General features: G+C 50.9%; 1 protein-coding gene across 10 annotated transcripts in view; it reads left to right on the forward strand.

Moving 5' to 3' along the window:
* Nucleotides 1-15,264: 15,264 nt before the first annotated feature.
* Nucleotides 15,265-27,635, forward strand: part of Ccdc187 (coiled-coil domain containing 187) — a 61,095-nt gene continuing 48,724 nt past the window's right edge. For 7 of the 10 annotated variants that reach the window (XM_085681535.2, XM_048452715.3, XM_085681536.2 and 4 more), the window contains exons 1-4: nt 19,193-19,577; nt 19,971-20,467; nt 24,448-24,540; nt 26,264-26,356. In XM_085681535.2, the coding sequence (XP_085537661.2) occupies nt 19,435-19,577; nt 19,971-20,467; nt 24,448-24,540; nt 26,264-26,356 (826 nt within the window). In that variant the 5' untranslated portion in view covers nt 19,193-19,434. Of the gene's footprint in view, nt 15,461-16,495; nt 16,760-19,192; nt 19,578-19,970; nt 20,468-24,447; nt 24,541-26,263; nt 26,357-27,635 lie in introns of those variants that run through there. The other 3 variants (XM_087899862.1, XM_087899863.1, XM_087899864.1) reach the window with 3 other exon arrangements.

Here is a 27,635-nt window from a genome sequence, read left to right on the forward strand (position 1 = left end):
CTCTGAAGCAAGATGGCTGAGGATTCTGACTCTGAGTTAGAAAGACCTGAATTTAAAGGCTACCTCTGTCCCTAGTGACTAGAAACAAGCTACCTTCTCTAAGTTTCAGGTCTGTCATCTGCAAAGGGACCAACCCTGTCCCAGCCTGCGTAGTACCTATGGTTCCAGGTAAACAACGCACACTGCTGGTATCAGAAGACCGTTACACTTGTACTGGACTCTGGGGAAGCTCTGCCCTCACTCCGGGCACACCAGGGTAGCTTCTCTCATCAGGGCCCTTTTCATGGGGAATGTGGTAAGGGATGAGGTAATAGGCCCAATGTAGGGGACTCTTGTACAAAAGGGCAAGATGGGCTTATGGCAGGAGGGATCCTTGGGGTATCAACCCACATCTCTGCCTGTGTCCTGCTAGCTCTGAGTACCCCCTCCTGTATCTGCTCAGCCTGAAAAAGAGCTCCTTCCTCTGACCCCTCCCCTGTGACCGCTCCCTTGCCTGTGCACAGCTAGGCACCTAGTTACCTCCACCCGTAAAGATTCTGGAGCAGCAGAATGGAGAATCCTGCCTCATTCCTAATGCTTGTATTTCTGATTTCCCATTTGGCAATAACCAATAGCTATCCTTACTGATGCTGGCCAAGGGTGGATGGCAGGTGGCTTTGTCATCACCCCGTGTCAGGTGAGCGCCAGGGGGTTCATGACAGCTCCAGTCATCTTCACACTACACCACCAGACGACTTCCTGTGGTCGTCACCTGATTCGTCACCTGATGGCCTGTGTCATGCACAAGGTAGCAGTAGTGACTCATTCCAGGTCTTCTGCCAAGCTTGGGTTTCTCAAGCCTAAACCTGGTCTTGTCCTGGGACTGTCACCCTGGGTCAGGAGTGGATTTGAATACCCCTGGGATGGATATCTAGACCCTGTCTTCCACCTGCTGCTTCCTCAGGCCCCTCCCCCAGCAGAGCTGTTTCTGCAGGGTCTTAAGGGGGCTGTGGCTACCCCAGAGGTCATTGGCTGGGCTACCAAGTCCAAGTCTTTTTTTGTTTGTTTGTTTGGTTGGTTGGTTTTTTGGTTTTTCAAGATAGGGTTTCTCTGTAGCTTTGGGGCCTGTCCTGGAACTAGCTCTTGTAGCCCAGGCTGGCCTCGAACTCACAGAGATCCGCCTGCCTCTGCCTCCCGGATGCTGGGATTAAAGGCATGCGCCACCACCGCCTGGCCCAAGTCCAAGTCTAACTGAGGACAATGGCACCTAGACAGCCTCTGCTAGATATTCCAAACGGATGTGTGTGAGAGAGACAGGAAGACAGAAGCAGAGAAGAAAGGAGACGTGTCGGGGAGGGAAGGAAAAGAGAGCCAGACTCATCTGTAAGAAAATGTACTCAGTTTTACCCTGGACTCCAAATAACTGCACTGGTCTGAGAAAAGACTTGTGTTTTTTTTGGTTTTTTTTTTAAGATTTATTTATTTATTACATATACAGTGTTCTGCTTGCATGTATACTTGCAGGCCAGAATAGGGCACCAGATCTCATTACAGATGGTTGTGAGCCACTGTGTGGTTGCTGGGAATTGAACTCAGGACCTCTGGAAGAGCAGCCAGTGCTCTTAACCTCTGAGTCATCTCTCCAGCTCCAAAAGACTTGTTTTTTTAAGATGTAGGTGTCAATTCTTCTTTGCTGTCCTGATCAAACACACCCTCCCATGACAGAATCACCTACTGATGTTCGTTGGGGTCTTCAAAGCCTTGGGGAGGTGGAGGAGCAAGTAGATAGATGGATCTGTGTTATTTTTCCATAGGAGCCAAGAAGGAAATGGCCTGTCCCACCCACGAGAGCCTCGGGGAGATGACATACCCACAGACACACACACAGGAAAATAGCCCCAGCTCCACGTGAGACTGAATGCCACTGCCATCACGAGACACCTAGCCACACAGCATTCCTGGGGCTCTCACTGACGGTTGCAAGCTTTGTCACCTAGGCTGTCCCTGGGGCCTGCAGGAGCAGGTGGAACATGCAGAAAGTGGGCCTACACTTCCTCATTGTCTGTGGGTCTTGTCCTTGTCCTGCTTCCTGCCGATCTGTGCCCTCACAGACCAGTGATGTGAGTGCGGGAGTAACACACCCAGGGATGCACTCCCCAGGGCCTGAGTTGCTTGAGATGCTCCTGACTTGGGGGTGTATGGTGGGAAAGACTTGACAGGTGCCTAAAGCCAGCAGAGTCAGGGAGGTGCATCTTCTCTCCCCACAAATCCTGGACAGTCCCCCCATCCCCGCTATAGCAAACAGAACTCAGTAGGTTCCTCCTTGTACAGACAGGCTCTGGATCCCCCAGGCTTGGAGTGGGATGCTGGAGTACGGACTTGAAGCTTACTAGTAGTGGGATTGTGCAATGGGGGCCTGCGGGCCCTCCTGTGTGTGTGGCCACTAATGCACCACCCAGCTCTTATTCTGACCTCCCAGAATCTTGAGATGGAGTGCACGAGGGTGGTGATGTAATGGGTAGTAAATACTCATTAACTGTGACCAGGAAGAGGCATGTGCCTCCACATGGTTGTCTCAGGGCTGGTGCAGTCAAGGACCACAAACTGGGTGGCTTAAAATAGATATTTATGTCTCCACAGTGCTGGAGCTAGATACCCCAGATCTAGATGGCAGCAGGACCTGCTCCCCACAGTGTGTGCTTACCAGGGCATGCTCCTTCCAGAGACTCAGAGCAGAAGCTATCTGCATCAGGTACAGTTTGGGGCTCTGCAGACATCTCTGGGCTTGTGGCCCCACGTCTCCGTGTGGCCTTCTATCCTCCCTGTGTCTTGTAAGAACACACGTCTTTGCATTTAGAGCCAACCAAATCTAAGATCTTATCTGGAGATCCTTCATTATATTTGCAAACACCTTTTTCCAGGGGGTGTCTTCTGAGGTGCCATTCAGGGGATGCCGTTTAGCCACTGTACCAGTGGCTCAGCCCACTCATCTACAATGGCTATTATAGAACTTGAGTCACATAGCACCTACCGATATGTATCCCTTTTTATTTTTCTCACTTACACTATACTGTTATTTTTACCCAGATTGGGATCAAATCTGTACAACTGATTTGATAGTACTAAGAGAACCTGGAACTGGAGAGATAGCTCAGCAGTTAAGAGACCTGGCTGCTCTTTCAGGGGGACCTGGTTCAGTTCTCAGTACCCACATGGAAGCTCACAACCATCTATAACTTCAGCCCCAGGGATCCAGTGCCCCCTTTTGGTCTTCATGGACAGTGCACACACATGTTGCACATACATACATGCAGGCAAAACGCATAAAATAAAAATACACATAAAATACAATACACATAAAATAAAAATAGAGGAAGAGGTGGGGCTTGTAGGATATGACTGAATCAGAACGGATTCCTCCCCATCAGTAGGACGTAGCCATACCACCAAAGTATTGGGGGGGGGCAACTATCATTTGGCTTTTACCTTTCAGCTTTCACCATGTGAAACAAAAACATGTCGTGTTGGAAGCAATGAGTAGCTCTCGCCAGAAACCAGATCTGCCAGCGTCTTGAACGCAGACGTCCCAGTCTTACTACAGTAAGAAGTAGATTCGTGTTGTTTGTAGATTGCACAGTCTAAGGCATTTCGTTATAGCAGCTGAAATGGACAAAGACTCATCAATCTGAGCAAAAATAACAGGGGCCATCTTCTGCACTTTGCGTGGGTGCCTGCTGTGGTTGCACGGCCAAGCCTTGAGGGTGGATCTGAGGCTGGCTCCACCTGACCCTGTAGGGGCAGAACTGTACATTCCAGACCACAGCAGCTCCCAGCACAGAGCTGACATGCAAACACTCGCTGAGCGCAGAGCCAATCTTTCTGTTTGGACAGTGTCCTGCATGGAATGTAGAAACTATTGTCTCTGCTGTCCCTAAGCTGCGGGGGACCAGATTCCTGGACTTAGCATCAGTGCCATAACTGGGATCACTTTTCAACCATGGCATGAGGATGACCTGGGTATTCTCTCTCCCTCTCTCTCTCTCTCTCTCTCTCTCTCTCTCTCTCTCTCTCGCTAAGTCTTGGCCAGGATGTCTGAAATCCTAGGTTGTGCCACTGTGAGAACAGGCTGGGCATCTTCAGGATCAGAGAGAGCAGGGCCACACTAATGTGGTCTATCTGCTAGAGAAAGGGACGGATCAGGAGGTTGGTCCAAACCCTGCTCAGCTGTTTATACAATGAAGCCTCAGCCCGTATGGTTTTGTCTATAGCCCCACCCACAGACCCCTTTCTGTGGGATTCATCGGCTCATCTGTGGGTTCAGGGGTCACAACCCCCTCAGGGACAGCTACTCCATTTGACTGGAAAACCTCAGGGAACCCGGACACCTCTAGAACTACCAGGCTGAGAAACAGGAGTCTTTTGGTCAAGATCCTGGAAAACTTCTGGGAACACAAGGAAGTCCTCTGGAACCTGGTCCTCCCGTAACCGCCTGTCTGATCTCATGAAAGCTCTAGCACCAACTGTGTGGGGAAGAGGGCCACTTTGCCACAAGATGGGAACTTGGCATAGGTGTAGAATAGGGTGGCATGTTCAGCTTGGTGGGGACCCGTAGGGACGTCTGAAGGGCTGTGAGCAGGACCAGTATGGCAGGAGACAAGGAGACAAGGTTCTCAGAATGTAGCCGGGATGCTTGTTATACCTCCCTGGACCTCCAAGATTCAAGCCCAATGTGAGACTGGCTGTGGACGTTCTCTCCCCTTGTCACGTGACAGGAAACTTCTCAGCTGTTCCATGTGCCTTATTAAGTCCCCGTGCAGCTCCTTCTGATTAACTGACCTCAAGAGAGAGGACTTGAACCCTGTCTCACCTCCAGAGGGTCTCTTTCCTGTGTCTCTGTTCTCCCACCCCTAGGCGGGAGACAAGCTGGTGACAAGCTCCTGGCTGTCCTTTTCACAGCGTGGGGGGGGGGGGAGCAGGGGGGGGGGGCCCTGGCCGCTTTCCTTCAGCTTGTTCTCAAAGTAGAAGTCAAAGTTGGCCAGCTGGCTTGGTCTTCAGTTTTCCCCTTTTGCTATACTGGTCTGAACCATAGGTTGGCCCCATAGGTTTGATGATTGATACCCAGTTATCTTGGGAAAGATTCAGAGGGGTGGCCTTGTTGGAGGAGGTGTGTCCTAGGGGTGGAGGTGGGGATTTCTGCATCCCGGTTGCAGAAGTGAGCTCTCGCTAGCTGTTGTGCTGCCCTGCCTTTGCTCTGCCATCAAGGACTCTAACCCTCTGAAACAACAGCAACAACAGAAAGAATCCAATTAAACACTGTCTTTTATAAGTTGCCATGGTCATAATGTTTTATCACAGCGATAAAAAAGTAATTAAGACATTTTTCCTGCAGGACCAGGGTACCAAAGCTTACAGGGGGATTCTGCAGCTGGGGAGAGCTGGATGTTCTTATCACAGATGACGACATCCCAGGGTCTAAAGCCAATTAAAATGTGAACCCAAGTGGAGATGCACAAGGCTGAGGGCACCTGGCCTGTCTATAAAATTTTACTTCCAGGCCAGACTTCCTGACACTCTGGAAACACCACTGAAATCACAACAGCAGTTTGTTGGTTTTTTTAAAAACTAAACTCATTTATTCTTTTATTTACACATACACACACACACACACACACACATGCTGGCGCACACCTTTAAACCCAGCACTCAGGAGGCAGAAGCAGGCAGATCTCTGTGTGTTCGAGGCCAGCCTGGTCTACAAGACTGTTCCAGGACAGGCTCCAAAGTTACATAGAGAAAGCCTGTCTCGAAAAGCAAAAAAATAAATAAAAGAATGAATTAGTTTAATTTAAACTTATAGTCCATAAGTTGTGCAACCTGTTTTTAAACAATATGCTGACAAAGACCAGAGAGAATGGGGGATGGGACAAAATGACCTCCTCCTGTGAGTAGGAAAGCTGAAGGAGTTCACAGGCTGAGTCACCTCTCCAAGCCCTGTTCTCTCTCTCTCTCTCTCTCTTTCTCTCTCTCTCTCTCTCTCTCTCTCTCTCTCTCTCTCTCTTTCTCAGGATTTCTCATTGTAACAGTTTGGTTACCCTGGAACTGGCTCTATAGATCAGGCTGGACTTGAACTCACAGAGATCTGCCTCTGGAGAGTGTTGGGATTAAAGGTGTGCCGCTGCCACCACCACCACCACCACTACTACCAGGCCTGCTAGTTCTTCTTATAAGAGCACTGACCTTGGCAGACTGGGATCACACCCTTAGGACCTTATCTAATTTTTAATGATTTTCTTGCAACATCAACTTGGGGGATACATTCAGACAATCACGGTGTGTGAGGCTTCATTGCTCATGTGAGCCCCGAATCTGGGCTGTGATTCTCTGTCTGGAGCTAGACACAAACCCATCCCTGCTGTATTCGTGTATCCACCTGCCACTCAGACAGAAGCCTGGCCTGCTGGGAGCCTTTTCCTGTGCTAGGGACATACTCAAAGTTGGATGCTTCTGTCACTCTGCAGATGGTCAGAGCACATCACTGGTGTGGACTGTACTGCCTGCCTAGTCTGAGCAGGTCGCCAGATGCCAGTCTCCTCTGTCACCATGGACGATGGCTTCTGCTGGAGAGGGGACGCCCAGGAACACTCCTGAACACTGGCTCTGGAATTGGCACGGTCAGAGCTTCAGGATCTCTGAGTTTGCAGTCATCATAGCTGGTGAGTGTCAGACGTGGATCTGTCACCTGAGGCCACCACCCTCTTAGTGTGTGCGGTTCACCGAGGCCTGTTGCTCAACCGGCCTAGCAGCATTGCTCACTGAGGAAGCCAGCGGCTGTGACTCTTAGAAGGCTTATACAACTAGGCAGGAGAACGAAGCCCGGTCTGAGCAGGGCTTTATGGAACCTAGCTTCTTGCTGTGATGTGTCTTGAGAGCAGCGTGCCAGATGGGCCACGCACACAGCATAGCTTGGAGGATGCCTTGGAGCCGTGTCAACCTGAGCAGCGTGGCAGCATCAGCCTGAAGGATATGGTCCGGCTGCTGGGCAGCTGGGCAGCCTTCTCCGTCACTCTCCCATCTGTTCTGCTCTAGCAGGGGCAGGATTGGTGGTAAGAGGTGTGAAGGGAACGAATGTCCCTACATCTTTAGGTCCCCAAGGATGGAGATAAGTCTCCATCGTCCCAGTCCACGAAGGTGGTTTTCATATTTTGACTAGGTGGGGTGTGACTCCGTGGTCTCCTCCTAAACCCTCACTGCAGTCGTGACACAGTTCCCCAAAAGACCAAGGGTTCAGCTGGGCGGTGGTGGCGCACACCTTTAATCCCAGCACTTGGGAGGCAGAGGCAGGCGGATCTCTTTGAGTTCGAGGCTGTCCTCCTGGTCTACAAGAGCTAGTTCCAGGACAGGCTCCAAAGCTACAAAGAAACCCTGTCTTGAAGAAAAAAGAGAGAGAGAGAGAGAGAGAGAGAGAGAGAGAGAGAGAGAGAGAGACCAAGGGTTCACTTGGGCAGTAAACCAACTGCTAAGGATGCCCATGGAGGAATATCATTCTCTATTGGTCCCTGCCCTTAAGTATGGCATTCGCAACATGACTTTTGGCAGCTAAGCATGACCTCTGCCATATTAAGGTCCCCTCATCTCCATCACTGTGTGTACACAGCTCGTTAGAGGTGTTAATGTACTGACTATGGCCGTCCACATGACCTGTATAAACTTTACACAGGTTTTCCTGGACACTTTTTTTTTTAATACAGGGTCCAGAACCTGTTATATAGATCAGGCTGGCCTTGAGTTTGCGGCAATCAAGTATTTCATCTTCCAAGTGTTGGGGTTACAAGAGTGCACAACCAGATTCAGCTTTCCTGGACTTCTAATTGATGTATGCCTTGGATTTCTGAAAGTGACCTGCAAGCTGGAAGGTCACAGGAAATGCCTTCATATCAGAATTCTATACCTAGTCAAGCTAACTAACGTTCAGGTGGAGAATGGGACAAAGACATCAGAAGAGCATTCGTTCTCATGAGGCCACTAGCAGAATGGGTCCCAAAACCTTAAGAGGCCAACTAGAAAGAAGAGCTAGAAAAAGGAAGCATAAGGCTTCACAGAAGTGTGGGGACCTTCCAAATGAGCGGGGTACAGGAAGATCCTGAGGTGCCAGCTCTATGTCTGGGATAGAGGGCTACAATTCAGTGTGGATCAAATAAGAAGATTCTGTAGTATTATAAGTCCTGCAAACCTCAAACTCTCGGGGCTTTGGAACCTGCTCCTCCTGGCCATACAGCAGCTGAGTGTAGGGATGGGAGAGCAATGGTAGGCTTGGGGAATACAGTTACAGACAACCATTTTGGAGATGGGTACTGAGGCATGACTGTTTCCTCCAAGCTTGGTAACTCTCATGAAGCAGCGGTGCTGTTGTGACCCATAGGAGACTTTGGCCCAGTCAGAGAAATAAAATAAGCAGAACGGTACAGTTAGTAGGTCTATGGTGATGAGGCTGCTAGCATTCCCTTCCAGAAGGACAGAGGAAGGTCACTAGGCCTGCATGTGAGACTCAAGCCACCACTCCCTCCCTCTGCACATTGTCTTGTGGGTTTTAGGCTGACACAGATGGGCCTCCTTGGAGGTCCACCTGCTCATGCATCACTCACTTCTGAAAACAACCCCAGCAAACTCATTCATTCTGTCAGGCTGGACTTGCTGGGATCTTTCTTTGTTCTGTTGAAGCCTTAAAGTCACGCAACCAGTGTGCAACATGCCCTGGAAGCAAAGCATCCTGGAAGCAAATCTTTGGACTCTGCCCTTGGAACCTTGAGCCTCTTGGCTCTGTTTGCTTAGGAGAAGATATTGACTGTTACGTAGAGATGGTGAGGTTCAGGCTCTCGTCTGCTCCAGCTGGGCTTCTCCTACTCCACAGAGACAGCCATGTCTCTGCAGTTGCAGGTCAGAGACAAGGCAGCAAGGGAGGCTGGAGGCCCGGCTGAGGAGAAAATGATAGGAAGCAAAGCAGGGGAGTCTGGAATAGGATTGGGAGTTCTTTTAAAGGTTAGGAGACCAGGTAGTTTGAGTACCTTACCTGTCAATGAAAAGAAATAACTTTGTGGGAGCTGGACAGATGGTCTTGCAGTTGGCTGGTGTGGGAGAATTGTCTGTATTCTGTCAATCATATTTTAATAAAACGCTGATTGGCCAGGCAGGCAGTATAGGTGGGAAAGCCAGACAGGAAGTAGAGGTGGAGCAAAGAGACTGGGAGTATTCTGGAAAGCAGGAAGCTCCCTCTGCAGTTCTGCCCAGACCACCAGAGAGGAAAGATGTAAGCTGCCCCACTGGAAAAGGTACTGAGCCATGTGCTAACGTAGATAAAGATAATGGGGTAACATAAGTTATAAGAGCTAATAAGTAGCCTGACCTAATGGGTCAATCAGTTTATAATCTTATGGAGTCCTGTGTGTGATTTTCCTTGGGAGTTGCCAGTTGTGGGGTACTGGGTGGGACAGAACCCTAACAAGCCGGCCCTCATGTTACAGTTGACCTGGGTTCTATTCTCATTACCCATTTCTGGGGGATCCCACAGGTATGCATATGGTACACATACATGTATGCATGTAAAAATTTCATACACATAAAGAAATAAAATCTTTTTTTTTTGAGACAGGGTTTCTCTGTAGCTTTGGAGTCTGCCCTGGATCTAGCTCTTGTAGACCAGGTTGGCCTCGAACTCACAGAGATCCGCCTGCCTCTGCCTCTCGAGTGCTGAGATTAAAGGCATGCACCACCACCGCCTGGCTAAGAAATATAATCTTTTTAAAAAATTATTTATGTATGAGTGCTCTATCTGCATATACACCTTCCTGCCAGAAGAGGGCATCAGATTCCACTACAAATGGTTGTGAGCCACCATGTGGCTGCTGGGAATTAAACTCATGGCCTGTGCTCTTAACTGCTGAGACCTCTCTCCAACCCCAAAATGAATAAATCTTAAAAGAAAAGAACCTTGTGCTTTTGAACCCGAAGCCTTCTGACTTTGGCCAAGACCTATGGTGGTATCATCCTTTCTGCCCAGTGCCTGTGACATGGAAATTAATACCCATGAGGCTGCTCTCGAGTTGCCCTGACTATCCGGTGGCCCAGCTGCAGAGTTGGCATGTTGTATAAGAGTTTCCTCCTAGATTTCCTAGATTTAAACGTTCCATCCTGTCGGAAGCTTCTTAGCCAGGAAGCTAAACAATTCAAAATAGCTTCAGGAAGTCCCTGAAACTGAACATATTCGCCAGACCCCTTCCTGACCAGACCCAGAATAAGCAATAAAACTTAAGAGAGTCCTTCTCAGATGAGCCAGTCTCCAAGCCCTTGAAACAAGTAGAGCTGCTGGCAAGAGACTTAAACCAACTGAGTCGCTTTCTAACCTGCTGAGCTGCTTGCAAGACTGTGCAGCGTGCTCCAGGTTCCCTAGCTCCTGTGACCAGTCACCTGTGCTGGTGTGGGCTTTGGTGATGCAGCTCTCTGTGAGGCACTTCCGGGCCTGTAAATAACCCCTTCCACACAGTCCTATAAGTAGCCCCAGTGAAACTCATTGGTTCACCACGCTGGACTTTGGTGGTATCTGTACTTGGTGCTCTGTCACGAGTAGACATGCGTGTTGTGCCTCCCCAGGAAGTTTTGTCATACAACATGGTATAAAGACCATTACTTCCTGGAAGTGAGACAGGGGGCCGAGTTGGGACTGCTGCAGATGAGCCCCAGAGAACCCAGGCCACCCTGAGAGGTGCCTCCATCTTGTTTTGCTGACTTGGGGACTTCGCCCATGGTGAGAGAGTTGCTGCTGGCGGGGGTGGGGGGGGGGTAGGGGGTAGTGGGGATGACCCAGGATCTCCCTCAGGAATATTTTGGTTCCTCACAGATTGGCCTCTATCTTAGTTAGGGTTTCTACGACTATGATGAAGCACCATGACCAAAAACAAGTTAGGGAGAGAAAGGTTTGTTTGGCTCACATATTCTGAATCACAGTCCATTAAGGGAAGTCAAGGCAGGAACTCAAACTGGGTAGGAACCTGGAGGCAGGAGCTGATGCTGAGGCCATGGACGGATGCTGCTTACTGGCTTGCTCCTCATAACTTGCTCATTTGCTTTCTTTTAGACCCAGGACCACTTGTCCAGGGGTGACACTGCCCACATATGAGCTGATCCCTCTCACAACAATCATTCATTCATTCATTCATTCGTTCATTTTATTTATTTATTGATTGATTGGTTTTTTTCCAGGTAGGATTTCTTTGGGCTTGTGTCAAGAAGACATAAAAAAAAAAAACTAGCCAGCATAAGCTTTGTTTAGCATTTGGGTCAGAGGACTTCTTGCTTTTCTGACATCAAAAAGTCTGAAAGGGATCGGTATTGGCTCAGGATGCAAGACCAAGTTCTCAACACAAAGGAGATTAGTTTGTCCCAGAGGGACAAAAATCAGGGAATAAGAGACAAAGACAGGAGATGGGGACAAGGAGAAGGGAAAAGGAACAAGGGAGAAGGGAAGGGTTATTTGTTCCGGAGGTGGGTGTGGACGGGGCAAAGAGGAGACTGGTGCAGGCCATAGGGAAATGGCGATTTATAACGGTAAAAGGGGGAAGCCTGTGCTAGGATGAGGTGTTTAATTTTAATTGGACATGTTAATTAGGGTAGCCAAAGGGGACTCTCATTGCTGGACTCAGTACTTTGGTAGCTGGAGCTTGGTAGTCAGCCTCAAGATGGGGAAATGACCAAATAAAGGACCAGACCTTGGGGGCTAGCTTTAGGAACGTAACCTAACGGTTTTTCACAAGACAGAGGGAATGGGGCAAGAGCAAAGCCTGCCAGAGTCATGTTTGCCATGCTGGGGCTGTCTAGTGTCCCTTCAGCGTCACCTCATCTCTAGGGACCAGCACGCACCTGAGGCCTGTGCACAGGAACAGGAACGAACCTCAGATGTTGGGACCAGGTCTTAGATAATGATTGGGGAGGCCGTCGGCGTGTCCCCAGAACTCTAGAACTATGGACTACAGAAATCACACTTCCAGAACTGCCTGGCTAGTGCCCTGTCTGAGCAACCTAGAGTGTGGTCTTGCTGCAGACGGTGAGGCTATGCTTGGGCAGCTCTGAGTCCCTACCTACCCACTTCCCTGCCATGCTCCTTCTAGGGAACAAGGAGTGCCCTGTGTATTCCAGGGGCAAAGCCGTCTCCCAGTCTTTGCCCCAACCCCCTCCCCCCCCTTTTTTTTTGAACACCTATTGGAATTTTTCTCTATTTTCCTGGAGTACATTTTGGATGAGAGGGGTATCTGTCTTTGCAAGTGGGGCTGTGGGTGGAAGGAACGCTGAGTTCTTCAGCACCACCCACTGGCACCATTGGAAGTTGCAGCTGGAGAGGACCTTCATCAGAACGGTTTGTTACCTGGAGTTCTAGGAGCAGGGACCGGAAGTCGGGCTCATAGCTCCCACACATTAGCACCCCAGCTGAAAGTTCAAGTGACGCAGCCTTGGGGAAAAATGTGTTTTACTCCAGATATCTAGCACGTGCAGAGTCAAAGTGGCAGTGTGTAGGCGGAGCCGGGGTCCAGCTGCTTGTCGCCCCAACAGCCTCCTGTCACTGAACCCAAAGATGCCCACTCCAGCTACAAAGGTGGCTTTGCAGGCTTTGAGTTTGGTGTTATCAGGCCCAGGGAGTCTTGGGACCTTGGGCTACGTGTGTCTGTCTGCTCCTCTGAAAGGTTCCCGGGCTGCTCCCTAGGCCTGGTTATTGTGTCCAGTCTGCCTGAACTCGCATTTCAGAAGCAATCTTGGGTCGTGGGTTAGCAATCTTGGGTCGTGCGGGTCTCCAGGCTGCTGCTGCCAGAGGCAGTGGGCAACATGTGGGGGACAAGAGCTGAGTCAACATCAAAACCCCGGCGGGGCGGGGGGGGGGGGGGGAGCTCTGGACCAGGCTGAAGATGCATCACCCCAGCCTTGGGGTGGGGAGCAGTGGGGTGTGTACAACCCCTTCCTTTATCTCTCCTCAGGGGCTAATGGGGTTGGGGTTGAGAGCCCGGGTGTAAAGCCCCACCCGCACTCCACCCACAATCCCGCACGGGGCAGCAGCACAGATAAGGCCCCTGCTGACACTGAGTCTCCCAGGTGCTGTGCAGGGATTTGTGGGGAGGAGTCAGGGTTTCTCTGGCAACCCGTGTACAGGTCCGCCTCCCTCCCTGACTCAGCCCTGGGCTCCTAGACTCTTGCCCTTCCTGGCTGGGCTTCGAGTGAGTGAGTACCTGGGAGGGGATCCTAGCAGATCCGTGCCCAGTCTTCTCCAGGTCTCTAGGGGAGGGTCCGGGAAAGAATGGTATGGCAGAGGTGGGCAGGAGGAGACTTCGGTTTCTCAGCTTCCTCAGCCTGAAGTAGTCTTGCCCCTCCATTCTGCAGGTTTGCTCTTCACTGGGTTCAGGCCACACTGTTGGGGATCCCCCCACCCCGATTGTCATGTCAGTTGGAGGGCTCTTGGCACTACGGCTTGGCTGAAAGTTCTGCTTGAATGCCCCCAGAGGGCGGGGTTCTGTGTGTTGAAGGCTAAGGGAGCACTGGATGGAAACCCAAAGCTGTGCCTCCCAGACCCCTGTTCTGACCCCTTCAGGGAGGGTCGTCCACAGGCTCCTTTCATAGTATGTTCCCTGGCCAGGACCTGGCATAGTGTAAGCCACTAGGAGCAGAGCTCTGAGGGCTGCCATTCCAGGAAGTGGTGTGGAAAGTGGATCACGGCTAAAAGCGAGGAGCCAGAGCCTGGTGACAGGCTGGAATAAGTCTGAGTGCCCCAGACGTGGCCTGCTGAAGAACTGTTGTCAACAGTAGCCGCTGAGGACTACCAGGGGCCTGGTCAGCAGGGGCTACTGCTGTGGGCTGTGAAGGTGGGGCAGAGGAAGGGTACCAGTTACTGGAGGGGTCGGCAGACCTTTGTTTCCTGTGGAGCAGGCTTGTGCTGGTGGTGGTGGGTTGGGGTTTCTTCTTGTTGTCTTCTTCACTCTTGTCAACATGGGTCCCCAGTCATCTCTCTCCTTGGGGGGCAGGGATAGCATCTCCCAAGCTTTAGTGGGGCTTCTGTGTCACGGTTGCTAAGCAGAGGGGCTTCGCGGGAGCTGGGCTCTAGGGGTGGGGGGATGGAGGAGTATTCCTGGCATCTGTGCCTGCATCTCCTGCCAGCCACCTCCTCTGAGGAGAGGACAGCCATGTGTCCACTCCACTTGTCTGCTTCATCTCCATCCTTTCAGCGCCTCCTCCTGCCTGTTTAAACGGCAGCATCCTTCCCAAATCATTGCTATTGTTCTGGCTCCTTCCCACCCTTGCAGCTGCCACCTCTGTGTGGCCTTTGTCTCCTGGGGCTCAGATCAGACTGAGGCATCAGCTGGCTTCCCTGGAGAGCAGTCGGTGTTGGAACAGGCTGGAGGGCTAGAAAGATGGATTTAGAAGTGCACCCAAATCAGACACCCCCTACGGAGCTGGCTAACCCTCGTGTGTGTGTGTGTGTGTGTGTGTGTGTGTGCGCGCGCCTGTGCTCGTAGACATGTGTGTGTGCATTTGTGTGCTATGTGTATGCTGTGTGTCATGAAAGAGAATTGTGTTTATACACAGGGTGCCCCTGCCATCTGCCTGTTATTCCCGGCTGTGACCTGCTTTGGCCTGCAGAAAGTAAGATGCTTTTGTTAGAAGCCTGAGGCTCCACTCCTTTTCCTGGCCTTCAGCACTCTGGTGTGTTCAGGGTAGGGCTGTGGCAGCTGGAGGTGTTGATCGGGCTGTAGTCCAGGCGGTCATGTTGGCAGTTGGGTGCCATGCCAACGTGAGGACGCCAGACTTGAGTCAATGTTGCTGCAGAGTGCGCTGAGGTATCAAGCCCTAGGGGCCCCCAGGGTGGTGGGTGTGGTGCCCTGCTCCTCTTCACGGTTCACTGGCTGCCCCCAGACTGCGCTGGGTTTTGCTCTTCCAGGGAGGAGGCGGTGAGAAATAAACAATGGGGCTAATTAGAGTCGTCGCAGGTTTCCAGGAGAAAGCCCCTCCCCACCCGCTGCCACCTGCCCACCCAGACTGTAGCCTAAACATAGCATATGCTGCGGGTTGAAGCTTGTGTACTTTTTGCAGTCGCAGGGGACTGAGGGGAGGTGCCTCTTGGGCTATGCTGTCGAGTAGCTGTCACGCTTAGCTGTATCTGTGTGGTTTATAGAGGAACGGGACAATGAACTGGGTCCGGGCCAGCATTCCTGGTCCTGGCATGTTTTCAATTATTATCCTATGTCCAGCCAGGTGAGCACCTTGTAATCTGTGCACTTCTGACCTCACAGGAGCCCTCCTAAGGCTTGGCCCACTCTACTGAGGAGCATACTTAGGCCGAGAGCTCTGAATGACTTGTTTGAGGTCACTGGAGGGAGCCCTCCTTCTGCTGGACAGAAGACTATTCTGCTGGATGTTCCTATCCCTTCCCTGACAAGAAGCTGCTCCTCAGGTGAGGTTCTACTGGTCCCGAGGACCCCACAGGTGGCTGCTGCTGCTGCTGATCGTGAGAGCGTGGTGGGTGGATTGTAGGGAGGATTTAGTATTCTGGACGATGACCCAGCCAGGACCTTAGAAGTGTGACCTGGTCCCTCTGGTACAGTGAGCTTCACAAGGCTGTCAAGGTATGATGCAAGGTCAAACTCACCAGTGGCTAGCCCAGTGCCTCACAGGGAGCTCTGGGAATGCTGTAAAAAGGACACGCCCAGTGCTGGCTGCTAGCGAGGCTGTGCTCATCCCTAAGGGGACCCTGCCCTTTGAGGGAGGCAGAAGGGGATCTGGCCAGTAGGATGGCAGGGGACCGCCCTCCCAGAGAGGTGAGGGAGGATGCAGGAAAGATGGGGATGTGTAGCCTCCAGAACTGCACTCGGACTTCACAAGGATGGAGGCAAAGGGAATGGGAAGTGCCAGGAGCCCAAGAGCAGGGTCCTGAGGTTCAGACCTCCAGACCTTGCGATGTGTTTCCAGGTTGACTGGGATGCTGCTGGCACTAAGAGCAGGCGTGGCCTGGGGGGGAGGGGCGTGTGCTATTCTTTTCCTGGGCAATGCTGTGCCCAGAGGCCACAATGCCTTACTCCTAGTTACCCTATGGCAGACACAGTGCAGTTCTGTCCGGTCAGCTGCCGGAGCAGTCCTGGGGCAGGATGGGCCGTTCTATGGATTTTATCCTGCCATGGACTGGGTAGCGGCAGAGGGCACGCTGACTTTGACCTTGGCCTCGAAGCTGCAGCCGAGGCCTCGGGGTGAATCTGGTCTGTGAGAATGACACAGTGGCAACCTCTACTGAGCTGTTTGCCAAGGCTGCGGGAGACAAGGGAGGGCAGAGTGCCAAACCTGTGGGGTGGCATGGGAGACAGAGGGATAGGAGCTCCTGGCCTGCAGGATGGTGGCACTGCTCCCACACGGTGCTCCCACACGGTGGGTGGGAGCCAGACTGCAGGGGCTGCTGCTGCTTTTGTTCACTGGGTTATATTTTTCTGCTCAGCAGGGTTTTGCTTTAATAACTTCAATAGTTGGAAGCTGCAGTCAAGTGCTTACTTTGGATAATCTGCTCTGTTTACGGTGTGGTTTCTTCTGGACAAGTCAAGCCCCAGTTAGTGGAAACAGCTCAGCCCTGCGGCAGCTTCCTGTGGGTTGGGAGTAGGGATGCTAGTCCAGTGAGGAAATACTGTCCCCTGGGCTCAGAACCACCCTGTTCCTCTGCCTCTAGGAGAACATAACAGGACCTCACGGGCTCCCTGGTGCAGCAAAGGTAACCATGATTCAAGGGTGTTGTGTGTCCGATCTTTTCCTGGGGAGACGCAACACTCACTCCTGATAGGGAGCCCACAAAAGACCAAAGTAGGGATGTCACCCGAGTCCAGCTTGAGGAAACAATGAGTTTTACTGGGGTTACTTATAGGAATATGGGTGAGGGGTGACTTACAAGAGCATAAATGAGGGGGCTGGAGAGATGGCTCAGTGGTTAAGAGCATTGCCTACTCTTCCAAAGGTCCTGAGTTCAATTCCCGGCAACCACATGGTGGCTCAAAACCATCTGTAATGGGGTCTGGTGCCCACTTCTGGACTGCAGACATACACACAGACAGAATATTGTATACATAATAAGAAAAAAATAACTTAAAAAAAGAGCATAATGACTCAAAAACAGCTAAATCACCAAGGCCCACCTCAGCATAGCTGACAGCTCACAGAAGCTGGGAACCTGGAGCACACTGCACAGTCTGGAGGCAGCTCAAAAGAATGTCTTTTCCAAGTGACTCTGGTCTAAAATTCTTCTAGGCTGCTTGGCTGGTTTCTGCTTCTCCCAGACAGCTGTGCTTTGAAGTTTGGCTTCTCTGAGAGAAGTCTTCTATTGCTTACTCTGGCATAAGGGGCCTGGTAAATCTGGTAGATTTCAGGGACTTCCTGAATCTATTTTGAGTTGTATGCCTCCCTACCTAGAGAGCTTCCCTTCAGGTTGTAATGTTTCAATATTGGTAAAAACTGTTATATAAACCTGGTTTGGTGGTGGTGGCACAGGCCTTTAATCCCGGCACTCTGGAAGCAAAGACAGGCAGATCTCTGTGAGTTTGAGGCCAGCCTTGTCTACAAGAGCTAGTTCCAGGACAGGCTCCAAAAACTGCAGTGAAACCCTGTCTTGAAAAACCAAAAAGACAAAAACAAAAACAAAACAAAACAACACAACAACAGCAACAAAAAACCCTGTTACATAACATAGTTCCAAGCCCCTGGAGATTTGATAGCCCTAATACTTCAGGGCTGCCCCCACCCCCAATCTTTCAGGCAGCAAGATTGGAGACAGGATAGCAAGGCTGCAGAGGCCCTTCTGGGAAGGCTTTCTGGAGCAGAGAAGTCTAAAGCAGAGTTCTCTGAACCCTAAGGGTAGTGTGGTCATTCCGTTATTTTGCTTCCTCATGTCCTGGTTTGGGGTAGCATGCCTCAGTCTGGCATAATCCTAACTGGCTCTCTCGTCAGAAGTACATGCCACCTCTTGGAGCATGTTTGAAAAAGCCTAGAAGGCTTACATGTTTTCCAGACATCTAAAAATACCCGATGCCACCCTGCAGTTTGCTCATAGAGACCACTGGTCTCTTAAAAATGTCATCTAGGAACACATGCATGGGGTTTGCTCCAGGTCTGCCCATGGGAGCTGATGAGCCCAGGCAGGATGACTCTATGCCAGCAGTCAAGGCAGAACCATGTAGTTACTACTGCCAAGAGGAATACTTGACTGTTCTAGTAGACCTGGGCCCACGGGTGGCAGGGCTCACCCACCACAACCCCCTGCCTCAGTCCCACAGCAACGTCAGACCCCTGTCACGGGTGCGCTGCTCACCTCACTAAGGGTATCACACCCGCAGACCTTTCTAGAAACAGCCAGCTAGAACGCCTCTTCTCCCTCAGCCCTGGGAAAGCAGTAGAAGGAAAAACTGGCACCAGGTCTGTCTAGGGCCCTGGGACTCAACTCTGGGTCCCATCTTTTCTGTACCAGAATGTCCTGGCTGTGAGGGAGCGCCTAGGAGCTGGTGGGATACAGGTAGCCTCCACTCACAGTCAGGCAGTCTGTCCTTGGGTTGCTGTCTTCAGGGATTTGTGTTCCTTTCCCTAGATCAGACCCGTTAGTCACAGTCTCAGGAATGGAGTATAACTCAGAGGTAGACGCTCACCCAACAGACGCAAACCCTGTAAAACCATCCCCTGCACCGTTAAGGAACAGAAGCATCAAGTCTTGGATATTTTTCATGCTGTGGTCTTCTGTTCTCTGGGAACTCTTGGGAAGAAAAGCCCCAAGTCCGGTGGGATTCCTGATTCTGTCCGCACCTTCCCTCCCCGGCCAACAGGGAGGGGGAGGTAGGCAACAAAGGGCCTGTGAGGCGCCCACAGTCCTCTGGGTGGGGCGTGGTCCCTGGTGTCCAAGGTTATCCTGCTTAGAGCTGGGCTTTGAGTTCTTTGTGTTTGGAACTGTGCTGAGCACAGGGCTTACCAACCACAGAACCCAATCCTTCCCACCATATTGACTTTCAGAAGTCTCTGTTGAATGTGTGCTCCCCAGAATGTCAGGGGCAGCTGGAAGCTGGCTAGAGCCACACATTGGGGTTGATGCCTCAGGCCCTGTCACTCAGTGACACGGGGTTATTATGCTGTCATGGGTCACCTGGAATTCTCTCTCACCCCATGAGAAGCAGCCCATTAGGAAGTCCCATAACCATTGTCTACCCAGGGCTAATACTCATTGTCCCTACCCATCTCTAATGACTGTTCTGAGGGCCAGAGGACCCATACTGGACAGTACCCAGAGCAAGGCAGTAGCCAGTCCATGATGGGTACTGGGTGGTAGACCTACAGGCTACCATGTGACTATACCGCTAGACCTGGGCCCCCAGGTGGTGTGGCTCGTCATCCTTACCCTCCTGCCTTGGTGCAATGCCAACCCCAGCCATGGGTGTGCTGCCCACTTTCCGAAGGGTAACCTGGCAGACCTGCCCCGGGGACAGCCAGCAAGAAGATCTCTACTCCCTCAAGGCCTCAGGGAGAATGGCCAATCGGAAGGCCACCATCAAGCCCAGGTAGTGTTTGTGCAGACATGAACAAAACTACCCTGTTACTAGTCCTGTGGTCACCTTCCCCCAGGGGCGGCGTCTTTGTGGGAGGTGGGAAGATGCGGAAGTCGAGTGTGTGGGTCGCTGACCAAAGCCTGCTTGTGCCTTTGGGCTTGGCCTGGCTCCTCCTAACCTCAATTTATTCATCCATAAATTGAACTTATCACGGTACCAACCTAAAAAGGTTGCGGTTAGTGTCTGAGAATGTCAGGGCATGTCCACGTGGTGGTGGCGTTTTCAGTATCTCCTGTCTTTCTCGGGCTTGAGGTAGAGATAAGGAGAAAGGGGTGCTGGGGATTACAGGACTCCACCTGAGATCTTCCTCTCTGATTGGCTGTGCTGTCTGTCACTCTCTCCAAGGGAAGAAGAGTTCCATCCTCATGAGGCCAAGGACAGCTTTCTGAGGTGGCCTATGCTTTCCCGGAAGCTGGGGACTCTTGGGGCAGCTCCTTATGTGGCCTGGTCTGATTGTATCAAGGAGCCAAGCCCCTACATGAAGACCTGCAGCCTGCCCGTGTGGTCTCCGTGCTTGGACACCAGGGATGCAAGCAGCTCCGTGTCATCTGGCCGACTCTCTGGCTCCTCAGGCGGGCATGATTCATGCGCACTTTTCCATGGGCCCTGGAAAGAAAGGCCACCCCTGGTGTTGGGGCCTCAGCGTCAGCCCAGGAAGAGCAACCCTCGTCTGGAGCAGTTGAGGGACAAGATCCGGGCCCAGGCACAGTGGCAGGCTAGCTGCGCCTCCCTGGGCACCTCTGTCCCCTCTAGTGCCTCGTGCCTCTACAAGACCTCCTCGACAGGGCTCCGGAAGAAGACCCCGAGGGTGACAAGTGACCTTCGGGTGCCTGCTTGCCCAGGTCAGTGGCTGCTTTGCCCAGGTGGTGTGGACCACAGACTGTGGGAAAAGGGGAGGGCTGGCAGGAAGGTAGTGTTTCAGACCAGGCTATGGTGGTGACTGAGGCACACGGGTCAGACAACCCTCGAGACAGAGCTACGTGTCATATGTTCCTAAGGCCCTCAAAGAGGTTTGAGGTCTGGGATGCTAGTGAAGGTTGAGGGGGAGCTTCTGCGCTGAGGATTGCACGAAGAAATTCATCGTGGTGTCAGTGAGATGGGAGGGATGGAGCCTTGGAAGACAGAGACCCAGAGGGCCTGTGGGAGATGGAGGAGGGACCTCATTTCCTGGGAGTGGGATCTTTGTTTTGTCTCTGCAGCCTTGGGGGCTGTTTAAACAGACCTGGGTGCCATCAGGTGCAGCCAGCAAAGCCCATCTGCTACCCACAGCAAGACAGGTTGTGTTTTCTGAAGTGGGAAAGGCAGGTGACAGTTGCAGAGACACTGGAGGCCAGGCAGCTGCTTAGGGGTTTCTCTGGGGAGAGAAGGATCTCTTTTCTAAGGCAGTAGGTTTGTTTTCAAAAACCGTGGTAAAGTACAGAACATAAAATTAGTCACGTCACTGTTTAAAAAATTGATTACATTTGTTTATTTGCGTGTGTATGTATATGTGTGTGGGAGCATTGCCACGGCCCAGCTGTGGAGGTCAAGAACGGCTTGCAGGAGTTAGGGGCTCTTCTATCATCTGTCCTGGGAATCGAACTTAAGATGTGAGCCTTCACAGCAAGCCCCTTCGCTTGCTGAGTCATTGCACCAGTCCCATCTTTACTGTTTAAAAGTGTTCTGTTCATTGTAGGCACCTGCTTCTTGTCATGCAGCTGTCACTACCATCCTTTTCTAGCATGACCCGTCCTTCATATCCAACCCCAACAGCTTTATCCCCTCCCCAGCCCCTGGCATCTGCCTCCTTCTGCTTCCTGTCTCTATGAATTTGATGACTCTGGGCACCGCATAGAAATGGGAGCCCATGGGACTTGTCCTTCTGTGACTTTCTTTCAAGGAGTACTTTTTTTTTTTTTTTTTGGAAAGTACAGAGGGAACAACAAAGTTCATCACCAGTGGTCGTGTACCTTATCACCAGTCGCTATGTACCTTACCCCCACGATTGCCCTACTCTGCTCTCTGAGATGTGTGTTAGTATACACTGTGACAAAATATCGGAAAAAAAGAATCTAGAAGAGGAGGATTTTCTTTGGCCTGTGTTTCAGAGGGCTCTGTCCATGGTCAACTATTGTTTCTGGGCCTGCTATAAGGCAGAGCATTATGGTGCAAGGGCGTGGTGGAGACAACCTGCACACGCGTGGTGCAAGGGCGTGGTGGAGACAGCCTGCACACATGGTGCAAGAGCATAGCGGAGACAGCCTGCAGCCGTGGTGTGAGGGCGTGGCGGAGACAACCTGCACATCACACAGTGAACTTGAAGCAGAGACAGAGATAAGGACGCAGGGATAAAATGTACCCTGCAAAGACACACTCTGTCCTCCTCTCAAGCGCCCCTAGCCTATTTTGGCTAGAAACCCATCAGTGGATTAACTCATTTCCAGAATTAGCATCTGGTCACCTCAGATACTATCACCATTTGGGAATCAAGCCTTCGACACAGGAGCTTTTGAAACCTGTTAATATCAAAGCCATACCATTCATAAATCCACTTAGCCCATCTCCAAGAAGCTCAAAGTCTCTAGCATTGCTAAAAGATCCAATCGAACTTTCCTTTGAGACTCAAGGCAGAAAGTTTTGTTTTTCTAAGATACACTGATATGGACCAAACACGTCCATTTCAAAGAAAACAAAGAAACATCAAGGAGGTGTTAGGCCAAACTGAGGTTGAAACTATCAGGAAAATATTATATCCTATAGCTTAGTTTTTTTTAACATATGTAGTTTTGCCTGTGTGTCTGAATGTGCACTACATGTGTGCCTGGTGCCCATGGAGGCCAGAAGATGGGCTCATATAAACGCATCAGTATTTGCTGCCTGAAGTGGCTGCTGGGAGTCAAACCAGTATCTTCTGTAATAACAGCTAGTGTGCTTAATCACTGAGCCGTCTGTCCAGCCCCTGTAGTATGTAGTTTGTGTCCAGCATTTAGGGTGCACGGGAACATGATGTGAGCTCCAAAGGGCTTGGGCAGTCCCACCTCTAAACCCTACTTGCTGCAGCCCCCACGTTCTCTCTCCTGGGCTGGTTGTGCTTGCTGCTGGCAGCTTTCCTCAGCACGTCTACTGCCCTGGAAGCGCTAACTTCCTAGGGTCTCTTTTGCAGTTTAGATTTCATCTGCAGAGCTTCAGACTGCATCCTTCCAAGGGCAAATAATTTGCAGGAATCTTGGCCTTGCCTCCCAAGACTTTGCTTTGAAATCTCATCAGGAACCTCCAAAGTTCATTATCTCTGTGTTCTCTGTGCCTCAAAACTAGCATCACATGGACAATGCTAAGGTCTGCCACCAGCCTAGCAGTAAGTGGGCCCACTTGGACTTTAGCTTCCGTGGCCTTTGAGTGCCCTCTGCAAGCAGGCTGCCCCAGCAGCTCTCTCCTGAAATTAATCTTCTTGCAGATCATCCTTGGCTCCAACTTTGCGAAAGGCTCTTTTCAGGTCAAACTGAAGGCTTTTCAAATCCTTCTCTGCTTCTTGCTTCTGATTTTCACTTCAAACCTGGCTAAAAGCCAGCGATACCCATGCTATAGCCTAAACACTGGGTTGCTTGGAATTTTTTTCTCTGAAATTAAATAATTCATCACCTTTAAACTCAGCCTCATACACAGTCTCAGAGAGAAAGCAAAACGGAGAGTTCTCTGCTACCATACAATACACGAGGTCTCAAATCTAACTCCTTGCAGAACCCAGACTCTCAAGAGCACAGGCTCTATTGTTTGCATTGCTATCAGTACTGTGGCCTCTGTGTTTATGCCAAAGTCACCTCATGTGATGGCTAATCTCACCTGAAAACTTGATGAGCTGTAGAATCACCCGGGCAATAGGTTTATGGGAGATGGACTTTTAAAAAAATTCCTTGGGTTGGAGAGATGGCACAGTGGTTAAGAGCCCTGGGTGCTCTTCCAGAGATCCTGAGTTCAATTCCCAGTAACCACATGGTGGCCCACAACCATCTGTAATGAGATCTGGTGCCCTCCTCTGGCCTGCAAGCATACTTGCAGGCAGAACACTGTATACATAATAAATAAATCTAAATAAATAAATAAATGGTCCTGCCAGATGGCGGTAACACATGCCTTTAGTCCCAGCTCTTGGGAGGCAGAGGCAGGTGGATGTCTGTGAGTTCGAGACCAGTCTGGTCTACAGAAGGAGTTCCGGGACAGCCAAGGCTGTTACACAGAGAGACCCTGTCCTGAAAAAAAAAAAAAAACAAACAAAACAAACCACAATAAAACAAAGCAAAACAAAGCAAAATCCTCTGTGTGCATGATGTATGTGTGTGGTAGCATGTGTTCCATGGCAAGCGTGTGAAGACCAGAGGGCAACTTCGTGGCATTGGTTCTCTCCTTCCACCGTTATGAGGGCTCTGTGGATTGAACTCAGGTTACCAAACTTACATGGCTATGCGGTTTTACCCTCTGAACCATCTTACTGGCCCTAGGATTATCTCAGTTGTATTAATTGAGTTGTCCGTGATGGGTGGCACCATTCTCTGGGCTTGGGTCCCAGACTGTGTAAAAAGAAGAAAGTTGGCCCGTTAGAGGGCTCTGCTCATAGTTAGCCTGAGAGAGCTTCCAGGACAAGATGCTTATGCTGACTTTGATGAGACTTCTGTGTGACTTCTTAGCTAGTCACTGTGGTATGTGTCCAGATGGCCTTGTGGGATGCGTTTTCTGGCCTGAGGTGTTGAGCAGAGGAACAATTTAAAGGCTTCCCAGGGCTCTAAACCAGAACTCCATTCTGGAAGTTACCTTGCTCTGATCTCTTCTTTTCATTCTGCTGGTTCAGGCATTCTTCGTGCAGCTGAACACAGAAGCAAAGACCGGGCACCTCTCAGCCTGAGACGGGGGCTGTCAAGGAATCCCCAGCACCATGCTTCAGGTGAGTGACTCTAGGTTGGACCCTGAGACTAACAAGGACACTTGTGGTTAGAAAGGACCCTGGCTAGAAAGGGGTCAGTCAGGGAGTTGACAATATTCTGCTATGCGTAGGAGCTTGGGTTCTTACTCTCTGCCTCTCCAGTGAAGGGGTCACGGTAGGAATGGGAGCAGGTGCTGTCTTCCAGCAAAGGCATCCTTTGTGCAGAGAAGGGCCAGGCCCTTCCCACAGCCTTGTAGGCCTATTCCACTCTGAACCCATACCTCGAGATCCCTTCTAACCATGAGGCTTGCTGTTCCATTTTGTAGATAGAAGGCAGTGCTCAAGATGACCTTGCCTGGCCCTGGGGGTACTGATAGATGGGTGGTGGGGCTGAAGACTTTCACATCCCGACAGCTATGGTTTGGACCACACTTCTGATCCACAAAAAAGGAGCCTGGAGAGAGAGATAGCAGGAGCCTCAACCCTGTCTGAGGATGTTGGGCTCAGGGGCTGCTGGTTAGACTTCATGTGTAGACATTTAGGAGGTTTTGTAGATGCAACAGAGGGGATGGAAATGGAGAGGCACAGGCCATTTAGGCACAGGCCAGCTAGGGTAAAGGCTGGTCAGTATTCCAGCTGGCACCTGTTGGACAGCAGGCACAGGTGTATTGGGGCCCGCCCTGCCTTGTGGTTGCAAGTCAATGGCAGAAGTAGGCAGGGTCTCAAGCTGGCTGATGGACAGGTCAGACAGAACCTTTTTGAGCCTTGCCCTATCTTCTCTCTCTCTCTCTCTCTCTCTCTCTCTCTCTCTCTTTTTTAAAGATTTATTTTATTATTATATATATAGTGTTCTGCCTGCATTATGTCTGCAGGCCAGAAGAGGGAACCAGATCTCATTACAGATGGTTGTGAGCCACCATGTGGTTGCTGGGAATTGAACTCAGGACTTCTGGAAGAACAGTCAGTGCTCTTAACCTCTGAGCCATCTCTCCAGCCCCCTATCTTCTCTTCTGCCTTCCACAAAGTCCTGTTCTATCAATTGTCAGATAAGCCATCTTTTCTTCCCAACCATGAGTGTGGCTGCTGGACTCCAGGTCAGGTACAGAATGCAGAAGTCACAGCCCTCCCAGGCCCCCTGGTCCCCAGCTCTTGACTGTCACACTTTCCCTTCCTTTTCCTCTGAAAGCAACATATGCAGGAACGCCTCGGACCTACTATTCTGCTTCCTGTCTCTGTAGCTCTGATGACGCTGGGCATGTCACATGACAGGAATCCCACAGGACATGTCCTCCTCCTCCCCCTTCTTCCTCCTCCTGCTTCTCTTTTCCTCTTTCTCCTCCTCTTAGTGTTCTTTCTCTTTCCTGTTTAGACAGGACCTCACTAGTAGCTTAGGTTGGCCTTAAACTTGTCTTCCTGCTCAGCCTCCCAAATGAACAAGTTTACTCTAGTTGGCCCCTGAACTTGCTTTGGAGCTTTGAAGAGGCTCTCTCCCATCAGAGTGATGTCAACATGTCTGTCAATCAGAATGGACTCTTAATTTCCAGCCTCTATTTTCCTTCCCTGGTAGGAGTCATGTCCAGGGCAAAGATGCTACGCCTGGATTTCCCTGGGTCTTGGTTCATTCAGTCATTCATTCACTCAGCAAACACTAACCCAGGAACTGGGATCAAGGTGAGCGTGTTGCCTGCTTGCAGGTTGTCTGATTAAGGTTCCTTGCTCCCTCTCTCCCCTTCTCCTCTCTCAGTTCCAAGGACAAACATCAAAAGGATCAGAAGTGCTTCTTACAAAAGAGAGACTCCAAAGTCATCTGTCCCCCGCAGAACTGTCAAAGGCAGAGGTGAGGTTTGCTACTTGGGACCACAGAGTCTGTGATTCTAGCTGGTGAGGGTGACACAAGGCTCTTGATTCTGTGTTGGAGACATGGCTGCCAACTCTACCACGTGCAAGGAAGCTTGGGGGTCTTGGGATCTGAGGATTTCTCGTTGTGAAGCGGAAGTCCACAACTCCCCAAGTGATGTGAGCTGTCCTTTAAGCCCCTATAGATGGGAATGACATAAAGCCATTTGGCCACACGCCAAATGCTGTCATCCTGTTGCTCTCTCAGTAACATGCTGGAAAGATGGGGAATGTGGCTCTCTCCTTTGTCTGAGGTGTGTGGACACTTTGCTGTGTGCCTTCCCTGATTTGGGATCCGGGATTATAGGTGAAAGCATGTTTGGCGGTGGGCTCTGTGAGCTGCCTGCAAGTGTTCCGCCCTGACCCATGGGGATGGCTGTCAGTTTTATGGCAGGTCCTCAGGGGATCTAGATAGTGACCTGTGGGTGGCAGGTGAACCCGGTGGGCTTCTATCTAGGGCACCTCCTTTATTGAGCTTGGATCCTTTTTTTGTTTTGTTTTGTTTTTTTTTGTTTGTTTGTTTTTTAAGACAGGGTTTCTCTGTTTCAGTACTGACTATCCTGGGACTCGCTCTATAGACCAGGCTGGCCTTGAATTCACAGGGATTTGCCTGCCTCTGCCTCTGCTTCCTGAATGTGGAATTAAAGGAGTGTGCCACCACTGCCTGGCCTGAGCTTAGATCATTATACATATCCAGCCTCCCAGTCAGGGAGTTTGTGGGGGTGAACTGAAGGGCTCCCTCCATCTAGCTGGATCCGTGAACCCCAAAGAAAGGCCACATGTGAGTGTTTTCAGATGTTGGGGGGTCAGGAAGAGTCTAGGATGTCTTTGAGACATGCTGAGAGAGAGGTAGGTTGGTTCCCATTTTGTAGATGTGGGAACTGAGACCCAGAGAGGTTTGGCAGCCTACTCAGGGTCACGTGGGCAGAGACCTGGGCTGGGCCTTGACCCTTCTAGATCCAGGCCTGTGCTCTCTGCTAGAGAGCCAGGTGTATTTAGAAACCATGCCTGAGCCCTTGTCGAGCCCTCCTGCTCCAGCAAAACCATTAAGACTTCCCAGGTTGTGGAGATCACTTCCCACTGGGGTTGAGGTCAGTTTGTCAGGACTAAACATGAAGGCCACACAGGGCCTGGGAGAACTTTCTCCTGCCTCAGTTCCCCCACCCCTATGAAGTCACCATTCTGGAGCCACCAGCATGGGTAGTATGTGCTCTGTGGAC

This window comes from Myodes glareolus, chromosome 21, assembly GCF_982192425.1.
Source record: "Myodes glareolus chromosome 21, mMyoGla1.1, whole genome shotgun sequence".
NCBI classification, from domain to species: domain Eukaryota; kingdom Metazoa; phylum Chordata; class Mammalia; order Rodentia; family Cricetidae; genus Myodes; species Myodes glareolus.